Source organism: Mauremys reevesii, linkage group 13 (genome assembly GCF_016161935.1).
Source record: "Mauremys reevesii isolate NIE-2019 linkage group 13, ASM1616193v1, whole genome shotgun sequence".
NCBI lineage: Eukaryota > Metazoa > Chordata > Testudines > Geoemydidae > Mauremys > Mauremys reevesii.
Window position 1 is genome coordinate 45,330,927 of NC_052635.1, and position 24,773 is coordinate 45,355,699.

General features: G+C 49.9%; 2 protein-coding genes across 2 annotated transcripts; one reads left to right on the top strand and one right to left on the bottom strand.

The window, feature by feature from the left end:
* Positions 1-5,523: 5,523 nt before the first annotated feature.
* LOC120379728 (corticoliberin-like) lies at positions 5,524-6,495 on the top strand. The gene is made up of 2 exons (XM_039497220.1): positions 5,524-5,587; positions 6,051-6,495. Exon 2 carries the CDS (start codon positions 6,076-6,078, stop codon positions 6,493-6,495), a length of 420 nt encoding a protein of 139 aa, XP_039353154.1. The 5' UTR covers positions 5,524-5,587; positions 6,051-6,075.
* A 2,313-nt stretch (positions 6,496-8,808) lies between these two features.
* On the bottom strand, positions 8,809-23,772 carry LOC120380176 (tripartite motif-containing protein 54-like). Its single transcript, XM_039497662.1, has 10 exons — positions 23,607-23,772; positions 21,732-21,888; positions 19,835-20,000; positions 18,801-18,896; positions 17,210-17,443; positions 16,368-16,390; positions 16,148-16,272; positions 14,812-15,125; positions 13,705-14,019; positions 8,809-8,886 (listed from the first exon to the last, which is right to left on the bottom strand). Exons 1-10 carry the CDS (start codon positions 23,770-23,772, stop codon positions 8,809-8,811), a joined length of 1,674 nt encoding a protein of 557 aa, XP_039353596.1.
* Between the last annotated feature and the right edge of the window lie 1,001 nt (positions 23,773-24,773).

Sequence of the window (24,773 nt, forward strand, 5' to 3'; positions counted from 1 at the left end):
ATGATCAAGCAAACACATTCAGACACGTTAACAAGAGACGACCTGAGCCATTTGCTTCCCCTGTAAGAGATCCAGAGATCTTCGGGGGTGGGGGAACCCAGCTCAGGTTACAGCTCACTTGCTGCCCTTCAGCAGCTGATGCTGTTTACTCCGCCAGTATGGGCAGGCAGAGAAGCCTGGACTTCAGAGTGGTTAGCTTTACCCCATAGCCCCAGTGAAAGGACATAAACCAGAGGCTTTGAATCACTGAGTCATGGGATGCTGCAGGGCCCAGGCTGGAGTGTCTGCATGTGTTAGCTAAAGCAGAGGTAACTGAAAATATAAATCAAGGGGCCTAAAGGAGTTAGTGCCCAAATCCCATTGAAATCCAGTCACGGTTTCCCCCTAAATCCCTCAGACCAGGTCTGCAGGAAAGGGTTTGTCAGCATAGTTAGTGTGTTAGAAGCACAGCCTAGACAAGTTCCCCACGGGGCATAAGCTATGCCAGCAAAAGCACTTGCAAGTTGGTGAAGCTCCATCTACCTTCGGGCTTTTCCCAGTATAGCAATTAGGGGTGTGATTTTTAATGCCGTCGCTCTACTGGTAAAAGCCCTAGTGTAGATGCAGCTATATGAGCCTAAAAGTGCTTTTGCCGGTAGATCTTATTTCACTCCTTGAACCAGTATAAGCTGCGCTACCAAAAGCACTTGTGTCTAGAATAAGCCGTTTTGACCCTAGGTGGGTTTGCTGGTATAGCTATGCAGGCAAAGCTTTTCTATGTAGATCTGGCCCGACACTCCTTGCAAAGCTGACACTAACTTAACAACCTTTGCAATGCCACCCAGCCTGCACACCAGCTCCAGAAGGAATCTGTGCTCTCTCTACACTTTAGCACTCAAGCAGGGCTACTTCTAAGCTGATTAACTACTCCACATGCCATCAGTGTCTCTGGCCGAATCTAGATTTGAGACAGATTTGGCTGCATCCATTCACAGAGCGGCACCAGCCAGCTGGCCCCCTTTTGAATCTGGAGCGATGCTGCAAGCTGACACCTGGGAAATTCATCCATCTCCAGAACCACCATTTAAAAGAAAAAAAAATCTTCAACTTCCCCACTACTCACTCTGCAGGGGTTACACTACTTCTCATAAACAAGCATATGAATGAATCACCAGGCCTGCAGTTTGGTGACTGCCTTCACACCCCTCCTTGCCATACCTGTTCCCCAAAGAGCCAGAACCAAGCACAACGGCCTAAGGTGCAAGCTGGAGTGGGACAGGGAACTGCTGTCACACTCAGAGGAGGACCCAGAGCCCACTGTCCCAACAGACAGCTCCTGCTGGTTTGAATTCCAGGTGCAGTGCTCACATAAAGTGGGGAGAGAGGGAGAGCTAATCACAGAAAAGAGGGAAATGCTCCATCTCACACTTATGGTTTCAGCAGGACCCTCTGCTAGCGAACTAATTTAGGGCCTGATCCTGCACAGAGGTCCACTGCTGTCCATGGTCTTCTATGCAGCTACAGGGGGTCTGCCTGTCCAGTGCTCAATGCTGGGCCCTTAGACTAGCTCATTTCTCTCAAAAAGAGGAAAAAATACGATGGCTTCATTTTAGAATCAGTTATAAAATGTTCTCATCTCAGCTGCAATTTCTTCCCCGCAAAAGCAATTTGAATGGCAAAAAAGGGGAAAAAAACCCAGTGACCCACAACTGCAGACTTAGAAGATATTCTGACACTTCTTTCTCAGGAGAATAGATGGTTTAATCATCCTAATACTTGTTCCTTCACAGCTTTTGAGCATCTACATAAAATAAAACCTAGAAAATAAACTTGGACTTCAAGTGTCACTATGTGCTGCCCCTTGGCAAATGTAATTACATCAGACAAACTAGGGTCCTGAGCCTGCCAGTGTTTGTGCATCTGAGTAACTTTACACATGCAGGTAGTGCCATTAATTTAATTGGGACTGTTCATTTGAGTAAAGTTACTCACGTGTGTAAGTGTTGGCAGAATCAACCCCTGTCTGACTGCAGGTGATTCTTATCTATGGGCATCTTCATTCATTTATGACACTAAGAACTTGTTAAATGTCATAAATTTGTCACGGGAGCATCCGCCCTCAGGAATAACCATCCATATCAATTATTTAACTTTCAGACCTCCTCTGTACCACTCACAGAATCGGATATCACAAAAAGAAAAAGGCAAAACATTATGAAAGACACGGGCAATCTGTACAGAACAGCACCTTGCATTTGAACCAGGAGGGAGAATGAAGATAAAAAGCTTCTATCACCAGATCTTCCTTTTCTTTAGGTAATGATAGCGGCAAGATGCCATTATGAATGATTGCTCGGTTCCATTATACTAGGAGTTCCTATAGATGATGCCTTCATACAGTAGCAGTTGTTATCTGTGTCTGTTACTTGTCATCACGTCTGCCTAGGGAGAATTGCATTTTATAAGGTGTAATCACTGTAGATTGGCCTTTATTATCTGAATGAGACATGGTGCTACCCATAACCAGGTGAAATGTGGTCTCTTGTTAACTCTTTCCATGTTCAGAAGACCCATCAAAGCTTTGACTTCAGTTTACAATCCTGATCACAACCCAAATGGGACTCAGCCTCTCTTTCTCTCGCAGACACCATTTCTAGAGCTCTGAGCCTCACATTCAAACAGAAAAGGGAGACATTCACATTTTTTGACTAAACTTACGTCCGATCCTAATACTGCTTGACAGGAAAGTGGATAGGGAACTGACAGGCTCTATCAGACCTACAGTGCATTTAGCCCAGTATCCCGTCTCTGGCCAGCACCAGAGGCTTCAGAGGAATACCTAAGAACCTCACAGTAGCAGATGTGAGATAATCTGCCAGCTACATTAGGTCTCATTCTGGTCCCCTTACATTAGAGATTGTCTTAATCCCTGAAGCACAAGGTTTAATATCCCTTCCAGAACTGAGGACTCTGTATATTATCCCTATATACATCCAAATCAGAAAGCCACCATTCGATCCCCTGGATTGTGGTCCATGGAGAGATGGCTGGTGACACGGTCCTTGTTTCTAGCTGCTAAATGCCATAAAGAAGCTAAAAAGAGATTAAGGAGGAGATTTTTCAAAGGCAGGAAGGGCAGTTCCACACCCACTCCCCCTGGGCGTTGAGCGCCTGGCTCTTATGTGTGTCCTTGAAAATCTCTCCCTAAATACTTTCCTGAAGTGACTTTGCCATGTGAGTAACTGTTGTAGTTGCCAGAGGGATGTTATTCAGTTGCCAGTGAGAGGGGAGATGGCCACAAATGGGAAGGGAGGCTTCCATCTTCTGGCACATGGTCGACACCAGGAAAAAAACATGACAATCCATGGTACAGCTGGCTGGCTGTGGCCCTCAAAAGGCCTCCCTCTTTGGACCAGCTAACAGAGCTGCCTTTGGACTCTTCATTGTGCAAGGCCAAGATTTCAAAAGTGACTGGTAATTTTGGGTACCAGACTTGAGACACCTTAAAGGGGGGCCTGATTCTGGGGGGAAGGGGCTGTCCATCACTTTCTGAAAATCAGTCTCAAGCTGAGCACCCTAAATTACAGCCCTGGGTAATAACTGAAACTAATGAAGGAGCACATACCAAAGAACTCCAATAAAGGGAAAGTGGGAGAGATGAAATTTACATTGCAGGCTCATTCCCTGGCAGATTACACTCTTTGCTGTTGCTTTAAATCAGTTTGCATTTGAATGGGTTTCAGGCAGTGATATTCAGGCAGGCAGGCAGGCAAACTCTGCTTAGAATATTTTGAATTAATAGCAAGAAAGCAGCCTCCCTTTTGTCTTCAAAAGGAGCCTGAACATAGGGTCGCCTAAAGGATGGTGCTTCTTTCCATGCAGCCAAGCTCTGGCATGGCAAAAATTTCTTCACCCTTGAGCTGTTTATTGAGGAGAATCTTAATTCTGCAAGATCACCATAATAACTGAGCATTTCATTCCAAAGTCTGAATGTGTGTGTGTGTGTGAGAGAGAGAGAGACCACCCTGCAAGCCACAATTTGCATTAAGAGGCATATACATTGGCGGGTGATTAGGCAAAGAAAAGTATTTACCTCTGTACTTAGCCAAAGGAGGAAAATTGCTTTCAAGAGCATAAGTGAAGTTTTAATCTCCATGAGCTCATAAAATGAATCACTCCAACAGGAGAATTGGAGACACGCTAGTCAGGTAAATCACTTAGCTTCACAATTTATGAAAGAGACACCTCAGCTCACATTTTTACTCATCTAAATCTGCAAAGCTTCATTGCTTAGTCCAGTGGTTCTGGACCGACCCCTGGTGGGGCCGCTTGCAGCCCAATCAGCAAACAGCTTCAGCCCATGTGACATGCTCAGGGCCAGACAGGTAGTAGAGCTATTGTGTGGATAGGGCCCACATAACACAGAGAGAGCTGCATATACAGCCCACAGTGGTAAATAGGTTGAGAATCACTGGCTTGTTAGTGGGCAGGCTCCAATATTTACTGGGCACAGAGGCAGAGAGAGAGAGAAATAATATTGATCTTTTATTCTATTGCATGGCACACACACCCCCCATGCATACCCAACACATGCACTGACATAGCAGCATGGGGGGGGGGGGGCTGTAGAGGTACAGATTTTTTTAAGAATGCCTAAAATTGAGCCCCCAAATCCTTAGCCAGACTCCTTCAAACTCAGTGGCTTCTTTGCAAAAGCACTAAATACACAATGGGCTCCAATGCAGGGTGGAAAACCAGGCCCCTTTCAGGAGCCCGTGAAGGGAATTCGGGGCCTGACTTTCAGCACTGACTGTTGGGGTGGGGATGGAGGGAGAGAGGTGGGTACCGGTGTATTTGTTAAGGAAAGGGGGGCATAGAAAGCAGCTGCTGTGTAGCAGAGGCAGCCTGCCCCCCCCCAGGTGGACTATCCAAGACAACAAACACAAAACACCACAGTTTGCTCTGGTTCCGCGCTCCCCCAGACCCCTTATTGCCCCACCCTGGCCTGTCCCTGCTGTGGGGGCCGCACATTGGGAACCCACGAACCAGGCTCCTCCTGGGAACAACCCTCCGGCCTGTCAGCACCAGGGTGACCAAATGTCCTGGTTTTATAGGGACAGTCCCGATATTTGGGGCTTTTTCTTATATAGGCTCCTATTACCTCCCACCCCCCTTCCCGGTGTTTCACACTTGCTGTCCGGTCACCCTAGTCAGCACCTCGGACAGCTCCAGCGCCTTAGGCCGGCGCCCGCCTCCCTGCGCCGGCAGATGTTTGCGCTAATTACCGGGTAACCCCCCCACCCATCAGCACCCCCCGCCCCCCAGTGCAGCCCGGCGATCCGCCCCCCCGTCCCGCCGGGAGCCCCGCTCCCCTTCCCCAGCACGTCACGATTCCAGCGGCTCCCCGATCCGGGGGGGGGTAGCTCTGTGCCCCCCCAAACACACGCCCGAGGAGCGGAGCCGCCCGTCACGTGGCGGGGGGGCCTGGCGGGCGGCGGGGGTATATATAGCCCTGCCTGGATGGCTCGCAATGGGTTTGATGTGTAGGGGGATCCTGCCGCCTGCTGCGCTTGGGACCAGCGGCTGAATTCTCCAGAGACCCGCAACTGTGAGTCCCCAGCGCTGGGCCCGGGGCCGGGCCGGGCTGCAGCCGTCCAGCCTCCCCGAGGGCCAGGCGGGGCGCGCCTCGGCTCCCCCCTGCTCCCGCAGCCCCTAGTCCAGCGGCCGCAGCTGAGCGACCTGGAAAGGAAAGCGGCGCCTCTCCCCGGGAGCTGGGACCCCCCGGGCAGGGCTGGGGGGCGCGGGGGGGCCGGGCCTGGCAGAGGTCTGCCCGGGCTGGGGCGAGCCTGGCTCTGAGGGGGGCGGAGAAGTGGGGGAGTTTCTGTCGCCCCCCTGCCCTGGGTTAAGGGGACAGGGCGGCTCCTGGGCGCGCGGGGAACCGCCCCAGGGATGGATCCGGGGGGTGGGCGAGCTCTGGGACCGCGACGCGGCTCGCACGGGGAAGGTGCCTGGGTCGGGGCTGCCCGCTGGCTCTGGGTAACCCCCCGCCCGCCCCGGGGCTCTCCTTGCAGGCGCCCAGCCCCACAAGCAGAGGCTATGAGGATCCGGATGATTTCGGCTGCCTCCGTCCTCGTCCTGCTGTTTCTCCCGTCGGAGCAGGGCGCCCCGCTGGAGCGGCCCCGGGGAGCGGCCCCGCAGTTCGCGCTCGTCCCCGATCCCGCCTGGGAACTGTGGCCGAGGAGACCGCGGCTGGGCGCCAAGACCCCGGTGCCTTCCGCGGGCCCCCCCTCGCTCCACAGACCGCTGGGGCCCTGCGGGGCCGGGGGCGCGGAGAGCCCCCCGGAGCTGCGAAGGAAGGAGCGGTCGCCCCACTCCTCCAGGCGGAAAGACGGCAGACCCAACTCCCTGGACCTGACCTTCCACCTGCTGCGGGAGTTCCTGGAGCTGTCCCGGGAGGAGAGCCTGGCCCGCAAAGCGCTGAGCAATAAAATGCTGCTGCGGAACATCGGGAAGTGAGGGCGGGCGGGCGGGGGCGCGGAGAGGGGCGGGGGTGTTTTTAGGTTGAACATTTAAATTTATTCTTGTAACAAGTGTCAATGGGGATCGGCCCGGCGCCCCTGAAGCGCTGGGGCGCGAAGGGGACCCGGAGCGCGGGGGCAGGAGGGGCGGGGGCGGTATAAGCCCCCCCGGCTCCTCCTGTGCTCTTGGGGCGGCGGGGGGTCGCTGCCAGGTGTGCGTCCCACGGGGCCAGGTGTGTTCCCGCTCCGTCCCGCGCCGCGGTTAGCTGTGTTCTCTGTGTGCCGTGGATTAAAGCATCGCCCTGGGCGAGCTCGCAATAAACTCTATTTTAACAAGCCTGCTTCGCTTAACGCCCGCCGGCCCCTTGCTGGCCCCTCCGGGCCTGCCGCAGGCACGATGCCAGGGGGAGGGCCGGCCTCTCACAGCGGCGCCCTGGGGTGCTGGGGACGCACGGAGGGGGGGCTCCCCAGGGCTGCCCCCCAAGGAAGTCAAAGACAGAGGGAGGCCTTTTCCACGGGTTGGAACCCGCTACAGGGGCTGGATTTACACAGAAACTAGTTCGTTGGCTTTTTGGACTCGGCTTGACTCCGGTTTCCATTGGCTCCACACGACCCTTGTTCAGAACCACAGTGAGACGAGTCCCGGAATGCGCCCCAGGCAGGCAGCTCTGGCCGAGGCACGGATCCTTGGCAAAGCCTGCCCAGCCAAAACCAACATCTGCCCTGGTTCTACGCTCCCAGGCACCGGCTCTGCCGCCAGCCCCCCGCGGTCCCGATGCACCGGTTACTGCACCTACCCAAAGCAGAGCTGGGTGGGCTCGGGGTGTCCTCTGTCGGGGGAGTGGGGGCGGTGTTTGTTTAGAAAGACACGTTCCCAGACGCAGGGACTTACCCCAAAAAGCTAACTGGAAAACTACAGTGAAAGGCTGCCAGAGACTCCCCCGCGCCCGGGGCAGCCCCCGCTGGGGTGTCCTATCTGCTTTCCCAATGAGACGCTGGGACTCCAAGTGCTTTTCAACCAGCATCTAATTCCACCTGACCCCACCCCCACCCCTGAGATTTCAGGCAAAATCCCGGCCGTGATGCCAGAGGACTATGCCTTGCTGAAATCCAGGGCTGCCCGCAAAGCCACCCTCCACCGGCAACCTCCCTTCCCTTCCCTTCCCTTCACGCCCATTTCTCCAATCCCGGACTGCCCAAAACGCACGCAGCAGACTCCTGGAGTCCTTCACTTTCTGCTCCCTGACGGTGCAGAATCAAGATAGCTGCCGCAGTCCCTGTTCGCCGCCACTGGCACCGCTACAGGCAGGCAGTGAGTGTGCGTCCGCTTTGGGTTTTATTTACATGTACATTTCTTTGCACATTATATGCAGCCCTGGGGCTCCTGGCAAGTGACCCCGCTGGCCTTTGCTATTCTAAATGTAGACAGGCCAGCTTCTAGCAGTCCGTGCTGGCACATGCCACCCGTCACTTGCTCCCATGATCCAGTCCAGCCGCCTTCTCTTCTTCCAGACAAAAATCCAGATGGGTGGACGTGAGCTTTCAGATCAGAAAAATTCACCAGGGAAACAAGACACTCTAACTCTGGTGGTTTTAAGCTATTGAGCTTGGAAGGTGAGTCTGGGAAAAACCAACACACTCATGTTAGATGTCTGAGCTGGGTTCTCTAGTGTCTGAATGAAAGCCATTCACACAGCAACAGCAATGTCCAGAGAGTCCGTTGCACGGAAATAGAGTTCAATGCTAAAAACAAATGAACATCAGTGCTGGGCGTCTAACAACCTTTTAGTCTTCCCAGACTCCCCTGCTAGACCAGGGCTCTGAAATGCAGGGAGGAAGACTGTGCACGGCAGAGGCAGAGACACGAAAGAGCTAAGGATTTTACATGGCTTTCCCATGGCATATTTAATGCAGATTTTACATTTTGGCACATCCATGCTGGATGGAGAGCACTAACGTCAGAGCTGTCGGGGGGCAGAAGGGACCATTCTGATGTGCAGAAGCTCAGAGTAGCCAAACACGCCGAGAACTTCCCTACAAATTAGAAGCAAAAAGCCTGACTTTCAGCTGTGCTGAGCACCTACAACTTGTGTCCGAGCTGTAGGTGTTCGGTGCCTCCGAATATCAGGATGCTAATGTATTAATTACTATTACTGGGGTAAGAAAGCAGTGCAAATTACCCAGTGTCTCCCTGCCCAGTCTCAGCCAAGGGTGGCTCTGCCCATGAAAAAGGAGGGCAAGGGATTGGGGGCAGTGGGGAATCGCCCACCCCAGGAAGCAGAAAGAGCTCTGCACCCACCTTGTCTTGACATCACAGAGAAGGATTGAAGTTACTCTCAAATGGAGTTTCACTGGTTTCTTCACTCTTCCCATCCACCACAGAGGGGTCCTGGAAAAGCAGGAAGGAGCATGTATTCAGTGCCGCTCCAGAGAGCAGGGCAAGCTCCTCATCCCAGCCCTTGGAACGCTCGGACCTGCTCTCTAACGGAGCGGGGGGGAATGAGGAAGGTCAGTAACCATCTGTGGTTCAGGGTATTATACCTGGCTTGAAATGCCACAGTCCCAGCCCCAGAGAAGCCACATGCCCACTGAGTTCCAAAGGTGTGTCAGGATGATCACCCAGGCCAGCACTGAAAGGCCGAAAGCTACAGCCTGGTGGAGAATGAGACACACACACAATGCTGTGATCAGGTGGGAATGAAGGCAAAGGAATGGGGAGGTACAACAGACAGCAAGAGGTACCCTCTCTGTAGGAAACATAGAAGCAAGCAAGGCAGGTGCTAGTCCGTCAGCTCCTGTCAATCCTGTAAGCTCCTTGGTGCTGGGACAATCTGTTTGTTCTATGTTTGTACAGCACCTAACACAATAAGGTCCTGGTCCATAAGCAGGGCTCCTAGGAGCTCGGGTAATACAATTAATCATAATATGCCATATTCCCCAGGCCTCTCAGCTGCCCTTCGTTGTGAGGCAGCTCACACATTCCAGCACCAAAGCCCACTACATCACACAGAGATGTGGAGCCCCTCTCGTTGGCTGCTGAAAATTGCTTACTGTAGCATTCAAGACTCATCAAAATAGGCCTTTAGGAATCTCACCTCATTTTCATTTTTCTGCAGGAATCATTTTGGTGGTGACCCTCATTGTGTGTCTGTGCCCTATTGTGTCCTACCCCGCTCTGGCCTCAGCGGGCTGAAAGATGGAGTGCTTCTCTCTGACTGTCTGTTCTTAAAGAACCAGCTAGAGAGACTAGGACACTGAGATGACCCTGAGCAGTGGTTCTCAACTGTATCCATATTGCCCCCTCCACTCCCTTCCACTTAGCTGGGATCTAAACAACCCCAGGTTGATAGCTCATGGTGGAATGGACTTTCAGACAGGTTGGGTGCTTAATCTGTGAGTGCAAGTTCAGTAACTTGGTGCAAATCCATCCAAATAGCAATTTGCATGAGCAATTACCTGATGCATGCACAGGCCATGGTCTGAAAATCTGTCCTCACAGGGCCTCAATCTCCATTACAGAAGGGGAAACTAGCACCCATCTCTGCAAGAGCCTTTGAGATGAAAGGTGCTGCACAAGTGCAGAGCATCATTATATCGTAACAATACTTCAGAAAGAGGAGGACAGGAACAGAGAGTCTAAAAATACATTTAGTTGGAGCAGGCAAGAGCAGTTCAGGTTCCCCAGCCTAGAAGGGAAATAAAGTTTGATCATCAAGAAGCTTTTCAGGGATAATGCTTGGGAGTTATTCTGGGCTATTTTTTTAAAAGTACATTTTTCCCATCTGTAAAATAAAATGTAAGAAATACCCAAAACCTGCGATTTCCACTGGGGATGGGAAGAATAGTTTCATTGTTAAAACAGGGCCATTTATGCGCAGTCTGTGCTGGCAAAGAAGTTGTCAGTGATATTAACCCTTCACATGAGTGTACCTCAAAGTTCTTAATGGCTGTAGGTGAATAGTTACATAGAATCTGGCCCAGTATCTCATAGTTGAGAGAAGGACGAAAAGCGAGCCAGTGGCTGCTTCCCTGATCCTGGACAGGTTCTCTTTGAAAAGGCCGATCTTCAGAAAGACCCGGAAGTGTAATAACCAGACTGAGGTGAACAGAGGTTCTTTAAATACATTAGGAGCAAAAGAAAGATGAAGGAAAGTGTAGGTCCTGTACTTAGTGAGGAAGGAGAGCTAATAACTGATGTCATCAAGACGACTGAGGATTTTAATGCCTATTTTACTTCAGTCTTCACTAAAAAGGTTAACGGTGCCCAGATACTCCACACAATCAATATTAACAACAAGGAGGAAGCAATGAAAGCCAAAGTGGAGAAAGAACAGGTTAAAGAATATTTGGATAAGTTAGATATATTCAGGTCAGCAGGGCTTGATTAAATTCATGCTAGGGTACTTAAGGATCTGAAGTAATCTTGGAAACATTAGCAATTATCTTCAAGAACTCCTGGGGGATGGGTGAGGTCCCAGAAATTCAGAGAAGGGGAAACGTAGTGCCTATCTTTAAAAAGAGGAACAAAGAGGACCTGAAGATTTATAACCCAGTCAGCCTAACTTCAACGCCTGGAAAGATACTGTCAATCAGTTTGTATGCAGCTAGAGGATAATAATAAAGGAGAAGGTTAAGAGGTGACATCTAAGTATCTTTATGGGGGAACAAATATTTGATAATGGGCTCGTCAATCTAGCAGAAAAGTATAACACAATCCAATGGCTGGAAATTGAAGCTAGATAAATTCAGATTGAAAATAAATTATACATTTGTAATGGTGAGAGTAATTAACCACTGGAACAATTTACCAAGGGTCGTGGTAGATTCTCCATCAATGACAATTTTTAAATCAAGACTGGATGTTTTTCTAAAAGCTCTGCTCTAGGGACTACTTGTGGAGTAGTTCTCTGGCCTGTGCTACCCAGGATGTCAGACTAGATGATCACAATGGTTCCTTCTGGCCTTGGAATCTATGAATCTTTAATAGGGTTCTAAGCAATACCCAGCATGGACTTGTCAAGAATAAATCATGTCAAACCAATCTAATTTCCTTCTTTGACAGGGCTATCGGCCTAGGAAATGAGGGGGAAGCAGTAAACATGATATATCTTGATTTTAGAAAGGCTTTTGACATAGTCTTACATGACATTCACATAAACAAACTAGTGAAATGTGGTGAAGATGAAATTACTGTTAAGTGGGTCCATAACTGATTGAAAGACTAGAGTAGTTATCAATGAGTTGCTGTCAAAATGGGAGCGCACACCTAGTGCGGTCCCAGGGGGGCCAGTCCTGGGTACAGTACTATTCAATATTTTAATGAAAGACTTGGATAATGGAGTGGAGAGTATGCTTATAAAATCTGCAGATAACACCACGCTAGGAGGGGTTGCATTGCAAGAACGTTGGAGGACAGAATTAGAATTCAAAATGATCTTGACAAATTAGAGAATTGGTTTAAAATCATCAAGATCAAATTCAATAAAGACAAGTGCAAAGTAATTCACTTAGGAAGGAAAAACCAAATGCCCAATTTCAAAATGGGGAATACCTGGCTAGGTGGTAGTACTTCTGAAAAGGATATGGGTTTTTTGTGGATCATAAATTGAATACGAGCCAACAATGTGATGCAGTTGCAAAAAAGACTAATATAATTCTGGGGTGTATTAACAAGACTGTTGTATGTAAGACATGGGAGGTCACTGTCCCACTCTATTCTGCACTGATGGGGCTCAGCTGGAGTACTGTGTTCAAATCTGGGAGCCATTTTTTAAGAAAAATACAGACATATTGGAGAGAGACCAGAGGAGAGCTATAAAATGATAGAAAACCTGACCTATAAGGAAAGGTTAAAAAATCTGGGGATGTTTCATCTTGAGAAAAGAAGGCTGAGGGGAGATCTGATAACAGTCTTCAAATATGTTCAGGGCTGTTAGAAAGAGGACAGTGATCAATTGTTCTCAGTGTCCACTGATGGTAGGACAAGAAGTAATGGGCTTAATCTGCAGCAAGGGAAATTTAGAAAGTTTACCTAACTATAAGGATAGTTAAGCTCTGGAATAGGCTTCCAAGGGATCCCATCATGGGAGGTTTGTAAGACCAGGTTGGACAGAGACTTGTCAGGGATAACTCGATCCTGTCTCAGTGCAGGGGGCTGGATTTGATGACTTCTTGAGGTCCCTTCAAGCCCTACTTTTCCATAATTCTATTATTCTAACAGCCAGAGGATTGTTTCTGGCATTTGGAGAACTCTGCCTGCAAAAGCAAGTGCTCAGTGTGAAAATAGGGAAGACTAATATATGACCAGTGATGGGGGATGATTCCTAGCATTCTCTTCCCTTCCCACTTCTTCAGGGATTTATTGCTGCAGCTTGGCCAGCAGCACTGTCTCCTCTGGAGCTAAAGGACACAAGTTACACCAGGTTTTGGAGTCAGACCCATCACAGCTGCTGCAGTGCAGTGGTCGGGTGGTGCTGAACTGGTCCCAGAGCCTTCCATGGGTAAGGCATTGAATGAAGATCCCACCCATCATGTTGACTACCCAGAAATTAAAGATTCCAAAACATTTCCTGAATAATAAAGGAAACCCCCAGCACTTACATTTAGAGCTGGGAGACTAACAGGTTTTTCAGTTCACTGACAATGCCAAAAATTGGGGGGAGGGGAGGGATTATTTCAGGGCAAACAAGAAAAAATGTCCAAAATTTTCAGTGAATCAAAAAGTCCATAAAAAGATCATATCGGGTCAAACTAAATGTGTTTCTTCAACCCAAAATGACATGTTTCCTTTCCGTTTCAGGCTTCTTTAGAAACCTTTTGGTCTTGCTCCTTTAACGACATTAAAAGGCATTTCGAAACCAAAAATGTCATTTCAGACCAAAACCATGGAAACGTTTCATTTTGAAAACGCCCAAATCAAATGTGGATGATTTGGATTATTTTAGGGGGGGGGGGGGAAGAGGGAATTCCCGCCCCAACAATTGAGGTGAAACTGACACAAATGATTCCTCGTTGCCAAATCCGCATTTTTCTCCCCATTAAGAAAAAACAAACCACCACGTGGATGGAAACTTGTTCCCAGCTCCCGTCCGGTTCTGGCGCTGGGTGTAAAACTCCCGGAGCGCTTCCCAGCCCCATACGCCCCGTGCAATCAGCGGACCCCAGCCGGAGTGACACCGGAGTGCCTCCAACTCGGGCTCTCACTGACCTGCCCGGAGCCAGATGCTCCAGCCGGTCCCCGCTCCGCGCTGCCTTTGGCGGGACTGGCACCGCACTCGCTTGGGCCAACCTCCGTCCTGGTCCCGGCGGAGCTGTCCGAGGTGCTGAACGTCTCGGCTGGGCCGAAGCAAGCGGCTTCCTCGGTCGCTGCGGAGTCAGCCGGGCTGTCGAGGGCGTTTCCCCGGGGAGGACTCTGGAGGGCGAGACTTGGGGCGCTCGTTTGCCAGGCGCTGCTGGAGGCGGCAGCTTCTGCCCCGGCCCCCTGAGAGTCTGCAGCAGCCCCGCCCGGCCCAGCCGCATCCTCCTAAAAAGCAAACACCGGGGAGGGGAGGCAGTGAGAAGAGCTGGGGGTCGGGGGGGGGAAGGGCAAGGGATTTATCCCAGGTGCCTTGTCAACACGTGGGGGAGATGGGCCGAATGGCCTGCCTAGGTTATTTCCTTCTCGGACAACGTGTGCTGCTTCACAACGTCTCTGTAGGGCCCGGTGTCTTTAATGACCCCATCCATCCCTGGAACAAGCCTGGGCGGGGGGCAGGATGTCATTAATCCCCAGCTCCTCCACGCCCTCATCTCTGCAGCTCCTCTGTGAAGCACTCTCAGGATGGGGTAGGATGGGGGGTGCAAACCGGTCTCAGGACAGTCAAGCACCAGGCTGCTCAATGGGGGTGGGGGTTCTGGTCTGGAGAAGATGAGGGCCATTGGCCTAGACCACCCGAACGGGGATTATATTACACACGTTGTCAAGTATCAGAGGGGAGCCCTGTTAGTCTGGATCTGTAAAAGCAGCGAAGAGTCTTGGGGCACCTTATAGACTAACAGGCGTTTTGCAGCATCCGACGAGGTGGGTATTCACCCACGAAAGCTCATGCTCCAAAACATCTGTTAGTCTATAAGGTGCCACAGGACTCTTTGCTGCTATTACACATGTGCGCACTGCCATGTCACACACGCTTGGCTATGCATACACACCTCACTTGTATGTCATGCATGAGTGTGTATCTTTGCTTTTGAGAGGACACTCCTACCACAGCAGGTGTGTGTCCCGGGTCCTTCTGCATCACTGTTATCATGATCAGGAGAGTCCTGGAGCCATTACCTGCTGGGCAGTGCCCGGCTCATTCTCAGCTCCCTCTTTGCCAGCTGGGACATCCGACTCCGCAGCTTGAGTTGAACCAGGTAGTTTAGCCATGGCATCAGCTTCCCCAGCAGTCTCACTCTCAGCCTCCTTCAACATCAGGGCTTTTCCCTCGGCCTCCTCTCCCTTTCCATCCACAGGGACATTCAGAGTCTCCTCTCTGTCCTCACCGCTGGCCACTTGCCCTTCTGCCACAGACTCTGCTGCTGCACCTTCAGCATCCCCCCCCACAGCATCTTCCTCTCCTTCCTCTGCGCCTTCTTCAGACTCATCAACTGCAAGGATAACACACAGCCCTGGCAATGTGAAAGGGAGGCAGACAGCACCTAGTCCAGATGAGCACAGACACCTAGATTTCATAGACGCTGGCCACCAGCAGAACTGTCAGCTGAGGAAGTCTCAGAGCAGGGAAACCCCAACCTCTATCGATTTACAGGGAAATAGGAGAATTACTGAAAATACATGGCGGTCCCTCCCCAGCATGAATGGACTCTGGGGAAGAACAACTCGAATGGGGATTCTGCTGAAGGGGAAGGAGCCGAGCTGGATTCCTGTTCCCTTCTCAAAGGAACTTTGGGGTCAGAGTAAGCCGAGCTGGATTTCTGCACCCAGAATGGAATAGAGACTAGAACCCTGATGCAAAGCCCATTCGGGTGAATAGGAACATCTCCACTGAGCTCAGCAGGCTTTGGATTCAACCCTGGGTGCTTCTCCCTTAGGAGGACAAGGTTCCCCAACTGAACACAGCACAAAGGTACCACGAGGCGCTGGTTCTGTGGCATCCTACAGTGTCTCTCTCATTCTCTTTGCTCACCAGCTGTCTTGCTCCTTCCCTGTCTCTTTCCTTCACTCATTCATGAGAAATGCACCCAATGAACACAGCACTGCACCTCCAATGCGTCCATCCCAGGACACAGAGTGGAGAACCCCAAGGAGGCGGCTTCCAGAGGAGCAGCCACAGGCCTCTGGTAGGTGCAACAGGGACAAGTGTCCAATGCAAGGAAAAAGGCTCTCGGCTCCTCCCCGACAAAGACAGGACAATGGCTGGATTCTGACGCCCTTACTGATATTCAGGAGTACACATTGTCCCACTGAAATCAGCCACCAGTGAAATGGACAAGGTGGCAGAACTGGGACACAAGTGACGTTAGAATCAAGAAAAGAAGGAAGGTTTTTATACTGGTTGAAGTAGCCCCCGATACCACGGTGAATGGAGCATTGTGAACATACAGACAGACCAGCAAACCCTCCTCTCCAAGACTCCCATTTCTGACCAGCCTGGATCATTTCCTCTCACCTTTAATGAAGTCCAACTGATACAGCACCCGCTCCTCGGCATTGAAATCCACAGCATAGTGCTCCATATTGTCATAACCAGACTCCAGCGCCTCCACTTCACAGCTCTGGGTCACCTCGGAAATTCTGGGAAAGGAAATGAAGATACAACCCGAGATGATCCAGTCCCTCAGAGAAATTGGGGTCAGAATGTGAATGTAAAAATAAGGAGTTCTACTTACTTCTGTATGAGAACTTTGGCATTCTGAGTAGCCAGAAAAGGAGAAGAGAAGAAAGGTGAGATTATGGGAATAGAACTAAAATCAAGGTAAAAACATGGCGAGTGTGTGCACATTTGTGTGTGTGAGAGAGAGATAGAGAGAGACACACACACACAGAACAGGTGGAGTTCCCACATAAGAACAGCCACACTGGGTCAGACCAAAGGTCCATCTAGCCCAGTATCCTGTCTCCCAACAGTGGCCAATGCCAGGGGGCCCAGAGGGAATGAACAGAACAGGGAATCATCAAGTGATCGATCCCCCGTTGCCCATTCCCAGCTTCTGACAGACAGAGGCTCGGGACACCATCCCTGCCCAGCCTGCTCCTTATAAAGGATACACACTGTGTATAAATCCAATACACCACATTTGGGGTTTGGCTTAATTGTGAACCCAAACAAGCACAAGTGCTCTCCTCAAGCCTGGCTGTTTTTAGGGTTTTCCCTACAGAAGCTGTCTGCTCAAGGGCCTAGGTTTCCTCTGCCTTAAAAGTGGTGCCAACTCCTTATTCCAGAGCCACGCCTTCCTGGATTTGAAGGATCTCAAGCAAGTGGGTGACTCAAAGCTATCAAGGTGTTGGTGGGAAGGAAGATACGACTCCATTCCCATGGCACAGAGTTGCAAGTCTGCCTTGAAAAGCAATGATTGCTTGTATTTTAAAGTCAGTTTTGTCCTACTCATGACTTCCCCCTCCCCTGTTCATCTCTTGGCTCTGGGAAACAAAGCATACTGGTTCTCCTTGGCAATAGGAGACCCAAGGTTGAACGAGATGACGATGGCCACTCAGCCTCCTGCCACATTACCTGCACAAAGACGGCCATCTGCAGCTCCTCCATGGACTGCAACGCTGCATCCACCAGCTTGGAAGATGACTCAATGTGTTCACTGTATGACCTGGTGAGGGACTTCAGGTGCTGGGTCTTCTCCTCCTGTTCATAGGTGATCCTCTGCAGCATGATCTTCCTCCTCTCCTCCAGGATGGCATACATGCGGTCAAACTTCTCACACAGAGCTTGCTTCTGGGCCTTGCTGTTGTCCTGCTCGAAGGATGCAAACAGCACAGTCACCAGCTCAATTGGCTTGGCTTAGATATAGGTTTGGACAGTTGATTCATGAGGTGAGGAGCCCGGGCTGAATATACTTTTTCATTAGTAATATTGGATCATCTGACATTTGCATTGAGCATTTTAAAAAAATGGATTCCAACGCCCCCCAAAGCTATATAGGAAGAAGCATGATTTTGTAATTAAAGCAAAGATCTGGGTAGAGCGGAGTGAAAACTGGAATTTCCATCCCGTGGGAAATTCTGATATTTTGACCTTTGTTTTAGTTGGGATGAAGTTGAAATCTCAAAAAAAAAAAAATTCACCCAATGAAACATTCCAAAAAATGCGAATTTGGAAACATCATTTCTGGAGTTCATTTCCTGTGCCACAGTCAAGTGACTCCCATAATGGACTATGCTGATCAGTCAGCTGAGATCAACATGCATCATGGGAGATGCAGTCCAGACAAGGAGCCTGCCCCATATGAGAGAATGGGAGCACAAAATACCCAAACTACATCTCACATGAGACTCCACAGTTCTACAGGCAAATACAGTCTCATGTTGGACTGACTCAAAATGAAATGTTTCAGGTCAGCTCACCAAACCAAAATATTTCAAGCTGGGCTGACTGAAAGCAAAATGAAGCATTTCATATCCTTTATCCCAATGGAAAATTTAAAATATCAAGCAAACACAAAAATCAGCAAAGACCTTTGACTTTGCTGAAACTACAGCAAAAGTCAAAAGACCTGCATGCAGTACCTCGATGTTCCTGCATGTGCATGTGAAACTTTTGACAAAAAAAAAAAAAAACACCCCTGAGCAGCTTAGCTGTGGGAGTCAGGACTCCATGGTTCTAATCCCAGATCCAGCACTGTGTGATCAAGATGCATCCCCACTGCTTCCCAGCTTCCCAACTGTAAAAGGGGATAAGGAACTTCTCTACCTCACGGGGAGGTTGGGAGGCTTAATTCATTATTGCCAGTAGAGCCCTTTGGCAGCCTCAGATGGAAGGTACCTTAGAACGATATCTTAGGCACTTGGCCACTGAAATGCAGCCCCGCAGCCAGCCAGAGAAACATCACTCATTTTATCACAGTGCAAAGAAAAACAACTGTTAGGACATAACAGCAACCTCCTGTCATGGAACGTCCATGCAGAGCAGACGGGGACTTTGGCTTTCCAGGTCGTCTTCAAATGCAGCAAACTAAAGGAAAAATGCATCTGTGCCAACAGCAGGAGCTTCCAACCTATCTGGGCCTAAAGAGCTGCCCCTCTCTGAGCTCAGAACTGTTTTATGGGGCTCTCCCTCCCCAAAAAGGATCCCGAGGACCTGCATGCAGTACCTCGATGTTCCTGCATGTGCCTTGCAAGTTATCAATGAAGGCCTGGATTCTGTCATTGGTGGCCACCAGGGCTCCAATCCCATCTGTCAGCGCAGACTGTGGGGGAGAGAGAGCGCTCAGATCATTTACTATTCAGCACCGAGAACATGGCCAGCAACGCACAAGACACCGGGAGAAGATGACCCAGGCTCCAAAGAGCCTGGCGCTGCGACAGACCATTCCCTCGTTCACCACCACCCTGGTTCCCAGCACAGGTGTCTGATGTGGTGGAAGGCAAGCGTGACATTTTCAGAGACAAGAGGGAATGGCTTCATGCTGTCACCATTTGTGTAGTGTTCCCAAGCACCTCTTCCAGGGGGGTGCTGGATAAATAAGACATCAGTATCTTCCCACCCCACCCCAAGACCCATCTAATTCTCTGTACATCTGCTGACAGCACCACCACCCCCAAAAAAAACACACAGTCTGGCTTTGAATTTCTCTCACCAAGTGCAAGTTAGAGTGTAGGATGGGAATCAGGAGACCCACAGCATCCTGACCCCAGTGTGACCTTGAGGAACTCATGGCCTTACCTCCATACCTCAGCTTCTCCATCTGTTAGGAGGAGATAACATGTGCCTGATGGGTGCTGTAAGCCTTAATTAATGAGCATAAAAGTCATTGAGATCCTTAGGTGGACAGTGCTGGCATACTGTGTGCACCATCTCCCTACCCCCAGGAACCTCTGGTCTAGCTTGTTGCATGTTCTGTATAGTCCCTATGTACTAGTGGAATGAATGAACAGTAACACTGAACTCAGCACCTGAAGCTTCTGAACAGTCTTCTCTAGTGGACAGGACCTACAGTGGGAGAGCTGCTGGTATATAGGCATCATTTTAAATCTTCATTTTGTCTAGGAGCCTCACAGCAGAGCCTGGAGTGGATAAAAGTCTGCGCTCTGTAAGAACGAGATGCCCAACTTTCTCCCCTCCAACCTGGTAGCAATGATCCAGGTACCAGGCACCCCTGTGAGCAAATGCCAGGGAGAGGCCAACCTTCTGTTTCATGTAGATGTCAGACAGGGGAGCTACTTCACACTCCTTGTGCTCCCCGAAGACCTTGCAGAGGGAGCAGGTGGGCACCCCACACGTCATGCAGTAGATGTTGATCTTTTCTTCCTCATGCTCTTCGCAGCTGGGGTGTTCTGTCTTTAACAGAGGTCTGGAGCTAAATGGGGGGAGAGGGCATGGGAGAGAGAGGCAGAAAGGTGGAAAGTCAAGATGGGGTTTTATTTTTAATTCCCCCTACCAGTCCCAAGACCTGAAGCCCAATAGGGTAGATGCTACATGCTGAGAAGTCAGTACTGAGACCCAGGCTCCAGTGCAGAGGTGGACAAACTATGGCCTGCAAACCACATCCGGCCCATGGGATTGTGCTGCCCGGCCCTTGAGCTCCCAGCTGGGGATGCTAGCCCCCGGCCACTCCCCTGCTGTCCCCACTCCTCTGCAGCCTCACCAGCGCACGGGCAGCGCTCTGGGTGGCGGGGTTGCACGCTCCTGCAGTGCAGGAGCATGTCTGGCTATGGTGAGAGGAGTGGCTCCAGACATGCTTCTTGGAGCGGCATGGTAAGGGGACCAGGGCTGGGGGGTTGGATATGGGGCAGGGGGTTCCAGGGGACAGGGAGTAGGGGTGGTTGGATGGTGCAGAGATTCAGGGGGGTAGGGGAGATTGGATAGGGGGTGGGGTCCCGGGGGGCGGTCAGGGGAGAAGGAGCCGGGGGGGTTGGATGGGTCAGGGTTCTGAGGGTGGCAGTCAGGAGGGAGAGGTCGGATGGGGACGGGAGCCAGGCTGTTTGGGGAGGCACAGACTTCCGTACCCGGCCCTCCATTCAGTTTCACACCCCGACGTGGCCCTCAGGCCAAAAAGTTTGCCCAGCCCTGCTCCAGGGCAATGGAAACCAACCAGCTGCAAAGCCAGGTGAGCAGTGCCTCTTCTAGGAGTTCTGCACTGGTGTTAGCACCAAAGAGGCTCACCTCATTTCTGTCCTACCAAAATCAGCAGGAACAGGAAATGAACAAGTGGACAGAAGGAGGTCCAGAGATCTGGGTTCTGCTCCCAGCCCACAACTGAGGGCCTGTCACTTCCCACTCTGTGCCCCTCTCAGCCTCGGTCTGTCTTGTCTCCTCACGCTGTAAGCTCTTTGGGGCAGGGACTGTCTCGCACGATGCATACGTACACCAATGGGGCACTCGCATAAATGACAGTTTCTTACCCCACCAATCTATCCCATCAGCACCTCAGCTCTGCTGATGTTCGTAAGGAAGCTTCCCCCACTTTTTTACTTCTGTTAGCCCTGCAGAGTCAACCCAGCTGAGAGCAGGGAGCAGGTTCTATTCCTGCTCATGGGTCATCAACAGAATTGTTTGCTACGTTCTACTTGCAGACATGCAAACGCCCCAGAGGCAAAGGTACTATAGAAAGCAGTTTGGCCTGTAAGACCTTTAGTACGAGGTGATGATGCATGAAAAAGGAAAGACCCCCAGTTTTCCTCTCAGATCCCACAGTGAATTAACAGTTAGAAAAACTCTTTTTTTGACTTATAAAGTGGGCACATTTGATCTGGAGTTGCCATCTCATTTACACAGAGGCAGAGGCGAGTCTGTTGTTATCTATGGAAGCAAAGCTCTTATGCAGGAGACATTGATTAAAGAAAACAGCGTCAACTATAGACACAACCAGGCTTCCACATAGAAATCAAAGCTAAAAATCAATCTTTCTTTACCAGGGACCGGAACCTGTCTGGAACATTATACAGTACACAGAGACCTCTAATGGCTGAACAATATTTTGCAAGGAGACACATTACAGAGTGTGCAGTGATTCTCTCTCTCTCTCTCTCTCTCTCTCTCTCACACACACACACACAGACACACACTGAACGTGTTGGGACACCTTGCTGACTCCTGTTTGTAAATATCAATGATGTTCTCCACTAGTAGATTCCTCTGCAGGCCATAGACACCATGCCTGTCCAGGACCACTTCATGGCGACAGGATGGACAGCGAAAGCGGCCTGCAGAGCCCAAGGTTGTCCCACGAGACTGAAACACAAAAATGATCTTCATTAGATGCGGCTACAGGTGGGTTGCTCAGCCAACCACAGACTGGTTTGATAGGAATCACATGACCTGAAGCACACTGCAAACCTGTCACATAGGAAGCAAAGTGAGAAGAGCGTGTACTTTTAAGGAGAGGGATTGCAGTAGCTAAGTGTCAACACAAGATATTTAATAGCCCAAAGACAGGTGATGAAAATCCCCCAGGACAACAGAAGGATTGGAATAAGAATATGCATAACCCCTCAGCTATGCTGAGCCATCTGCACATGACTCAAGAAGATCATTCTGGTACTGCTACCAGAAAGAAAACCTTCTCTTGAAATGTTAAGTTATTCCACTCAGTTCTTCTCAGTTAATTTCAATCAAATAAGGAATTAGCCCTTCATAGTCAGTGGTGATCAGCAGCAAAGAGCCATGAAGGAGTTAAAAGCTATTAAAACTTCAGGGTGAATTATCACCATACCCAACATTCCTGCATGCTGTGATGTGAGAACATTAACACTTTATGCTGAGAGAGATCCTGATCCAATGGCCCAAGCACAGGATTAAGAGCATCTATATTGTGATCATAGCTCAGACAGACTCCCAGCATAGCCTTGGGCATGTCACTTCACCCATCAGTGACTCCATCTTCCTATCTGTAAAATGGAGACAGTCAGACAGACCTGTCTCAGGTGTGGTGGTGCTCCTTAATAAAATGCCATGTGTTATGAATGCCCAGATTGCCACCAAAGAAAATGTATTACTGAGCTGCCAACATGCCAGCCCATTCCTTATGAACACACTAGGATAGTTTATCCTAACACGTTTGGCATCAGCAGCCCCTCATGTCTATTGACAGCTCATCCACATTTCTCGCTCTTGTGCATAAAGACATTGCCTGACTTTTGGGGAAACTTTAGTCATTTTGTCAGAGGCCAGGTAAGCACAAACTTCTCTACAACACTGCTAGGTGTGTGTTATAACTGCCTAGAGCAGACAACCATCATAGCTACTACTAGATCTCCTCTTTATATTCTCTTGCCCTAGAAATGGAGCACTTGGCATTTAGGTACATTTAAAAAGGACATTGGTCCCTGAGCAGGGGAATCAGATGCATGAGTAACACTAGCTGGGTCCCTCCCAATTTTCTGCTCAAGCTTTCTATACATTAACTTTATAAAAAGAAGCTATTCCTTGTTTGGGGGCGGGGGGTGCAGGATGGGGAAACATGGGACAGATGTAAAAGGATGGTCTTGTGGTCCAGGCACTTGACTGGAACTGAGATGATCGTCATTCTAGTCCTGGCATCACACAGGCTCCCGGTGTGACCTTGGCCAATTCATTTCACCTCTCTGCCACCGCTCCCCATCTGTGAACAGGGGATTGTTCACTCCTACCTCACAGCAGACTAGGCTGTTAAATTCATGTTTCTGAGGCTCCCAGGTCCCTTAAGAGAGGGAACTAACACGGCCCTGACCAGCGGGAAAGGAGTTCAGTGGATTAATTTCCTTTCCTGAGGGGATTGTGTGTGGAAATTTAGCAGAAGCTGGAAAGAGCTGATGAAGAGGACAATTTGGGGGCACTCTCCTTTCCTACCCAATTGATCAATTCATATTCGAACCGTGTGATCTCTTCCTGCCTACTTAAACACAGACGCAAGACCCTGCAGTATCAATTGGATTAAATAAATAAAAAAAACTTCCCCCCAGGAGCAGAAGGCTGCAACTGGGATTACTCACCTGAAATATGTCATTTGCACATTTCCGGCACAGGTTGTGCTGACAAGGCAGGATTACCACAGGTTTGGTGAACATCTCCAAGCAAATGGGGCATATGAGCTGCCTCTCCAGGCTGTCGATGGGGTGATCCCTCCGATAGGAGTTGTATTCCATTTGAATAGACATGACAAGAAAGCCAATGCAGCCCTCGACTCTCCCTGCTCCCCCAAACCCAGCAGCACTCAAGCAACAGAACAAGGACGCACCGAGGAAGAGCACAGGAAGGTATGGAAGGGGAAAGCAGCCTGCCACATAGATTAAGTGCTGGATGCAGCTGTTGGCCTGGTGGTCTCTGGGGCTGCGCTTCAGCTCCACTTTAGGACTCCAGGAATTTGATGGCTGAGGTTATTCCCCTCTCATGTTGCTATTAAGGTTCTTGCTCATCTCTGGAGGGAAAGAAGGCTCAGTCTGATTTCAGAGCCCAGTGTCAGCGTATTACCCAACAGAGACATCCGCTATAGGTGGCGAAGCTCAAAAGGACTCAAGCACATTTAAATTAGTTCACACAGAGCCAGGCTGCACACATCCAGACATCCAGTATGCACAAGCTCTTTGGCACAGGGGTTTCCCTAGTGCAAAGAAGCCCTAAAATCTGACTGAGGACCTTTGAGTCCTGCAGAAATATAAACAATGCGAGATTGAGAGCAGTTAAAAGAACAGCCAGGAGAAAAGCTCAGCAGTTTGATTATGGGATGGAGAGAGGGTTGCATAATGGCTACTTCCCTTACCGCAGCAGCAGTAGACTAACTGCAGGATAAATCTTGATTTTGCACCGCATCCATTACTGTGACTTAAATAAGAGGTTGCAAAGTGAGGAAGGATGCTCCAGTTGTTAGAGCACTAGCCTAGGACTTGGGAGATCTGGGCTCAAGTCCCTGCCACAACCCTCCTGAATGACCTTGGAAAGTCACTTATCCTCTGCCTCAGTTTCCTCATCTGTACAAGGGGGACAATCACACTGCCCTACCTCACAGGGTATTGTGAGGATAAATACATTAAAAGATTGTGAGGTGCTCAGATAGTATGGTATCGGCAACCATGTACCTAAGATAGAAGAGGAAACCTCTCCTTTTTAATGTGTTCTTGACAGACATGCAGACTAAGTTTTCCACACC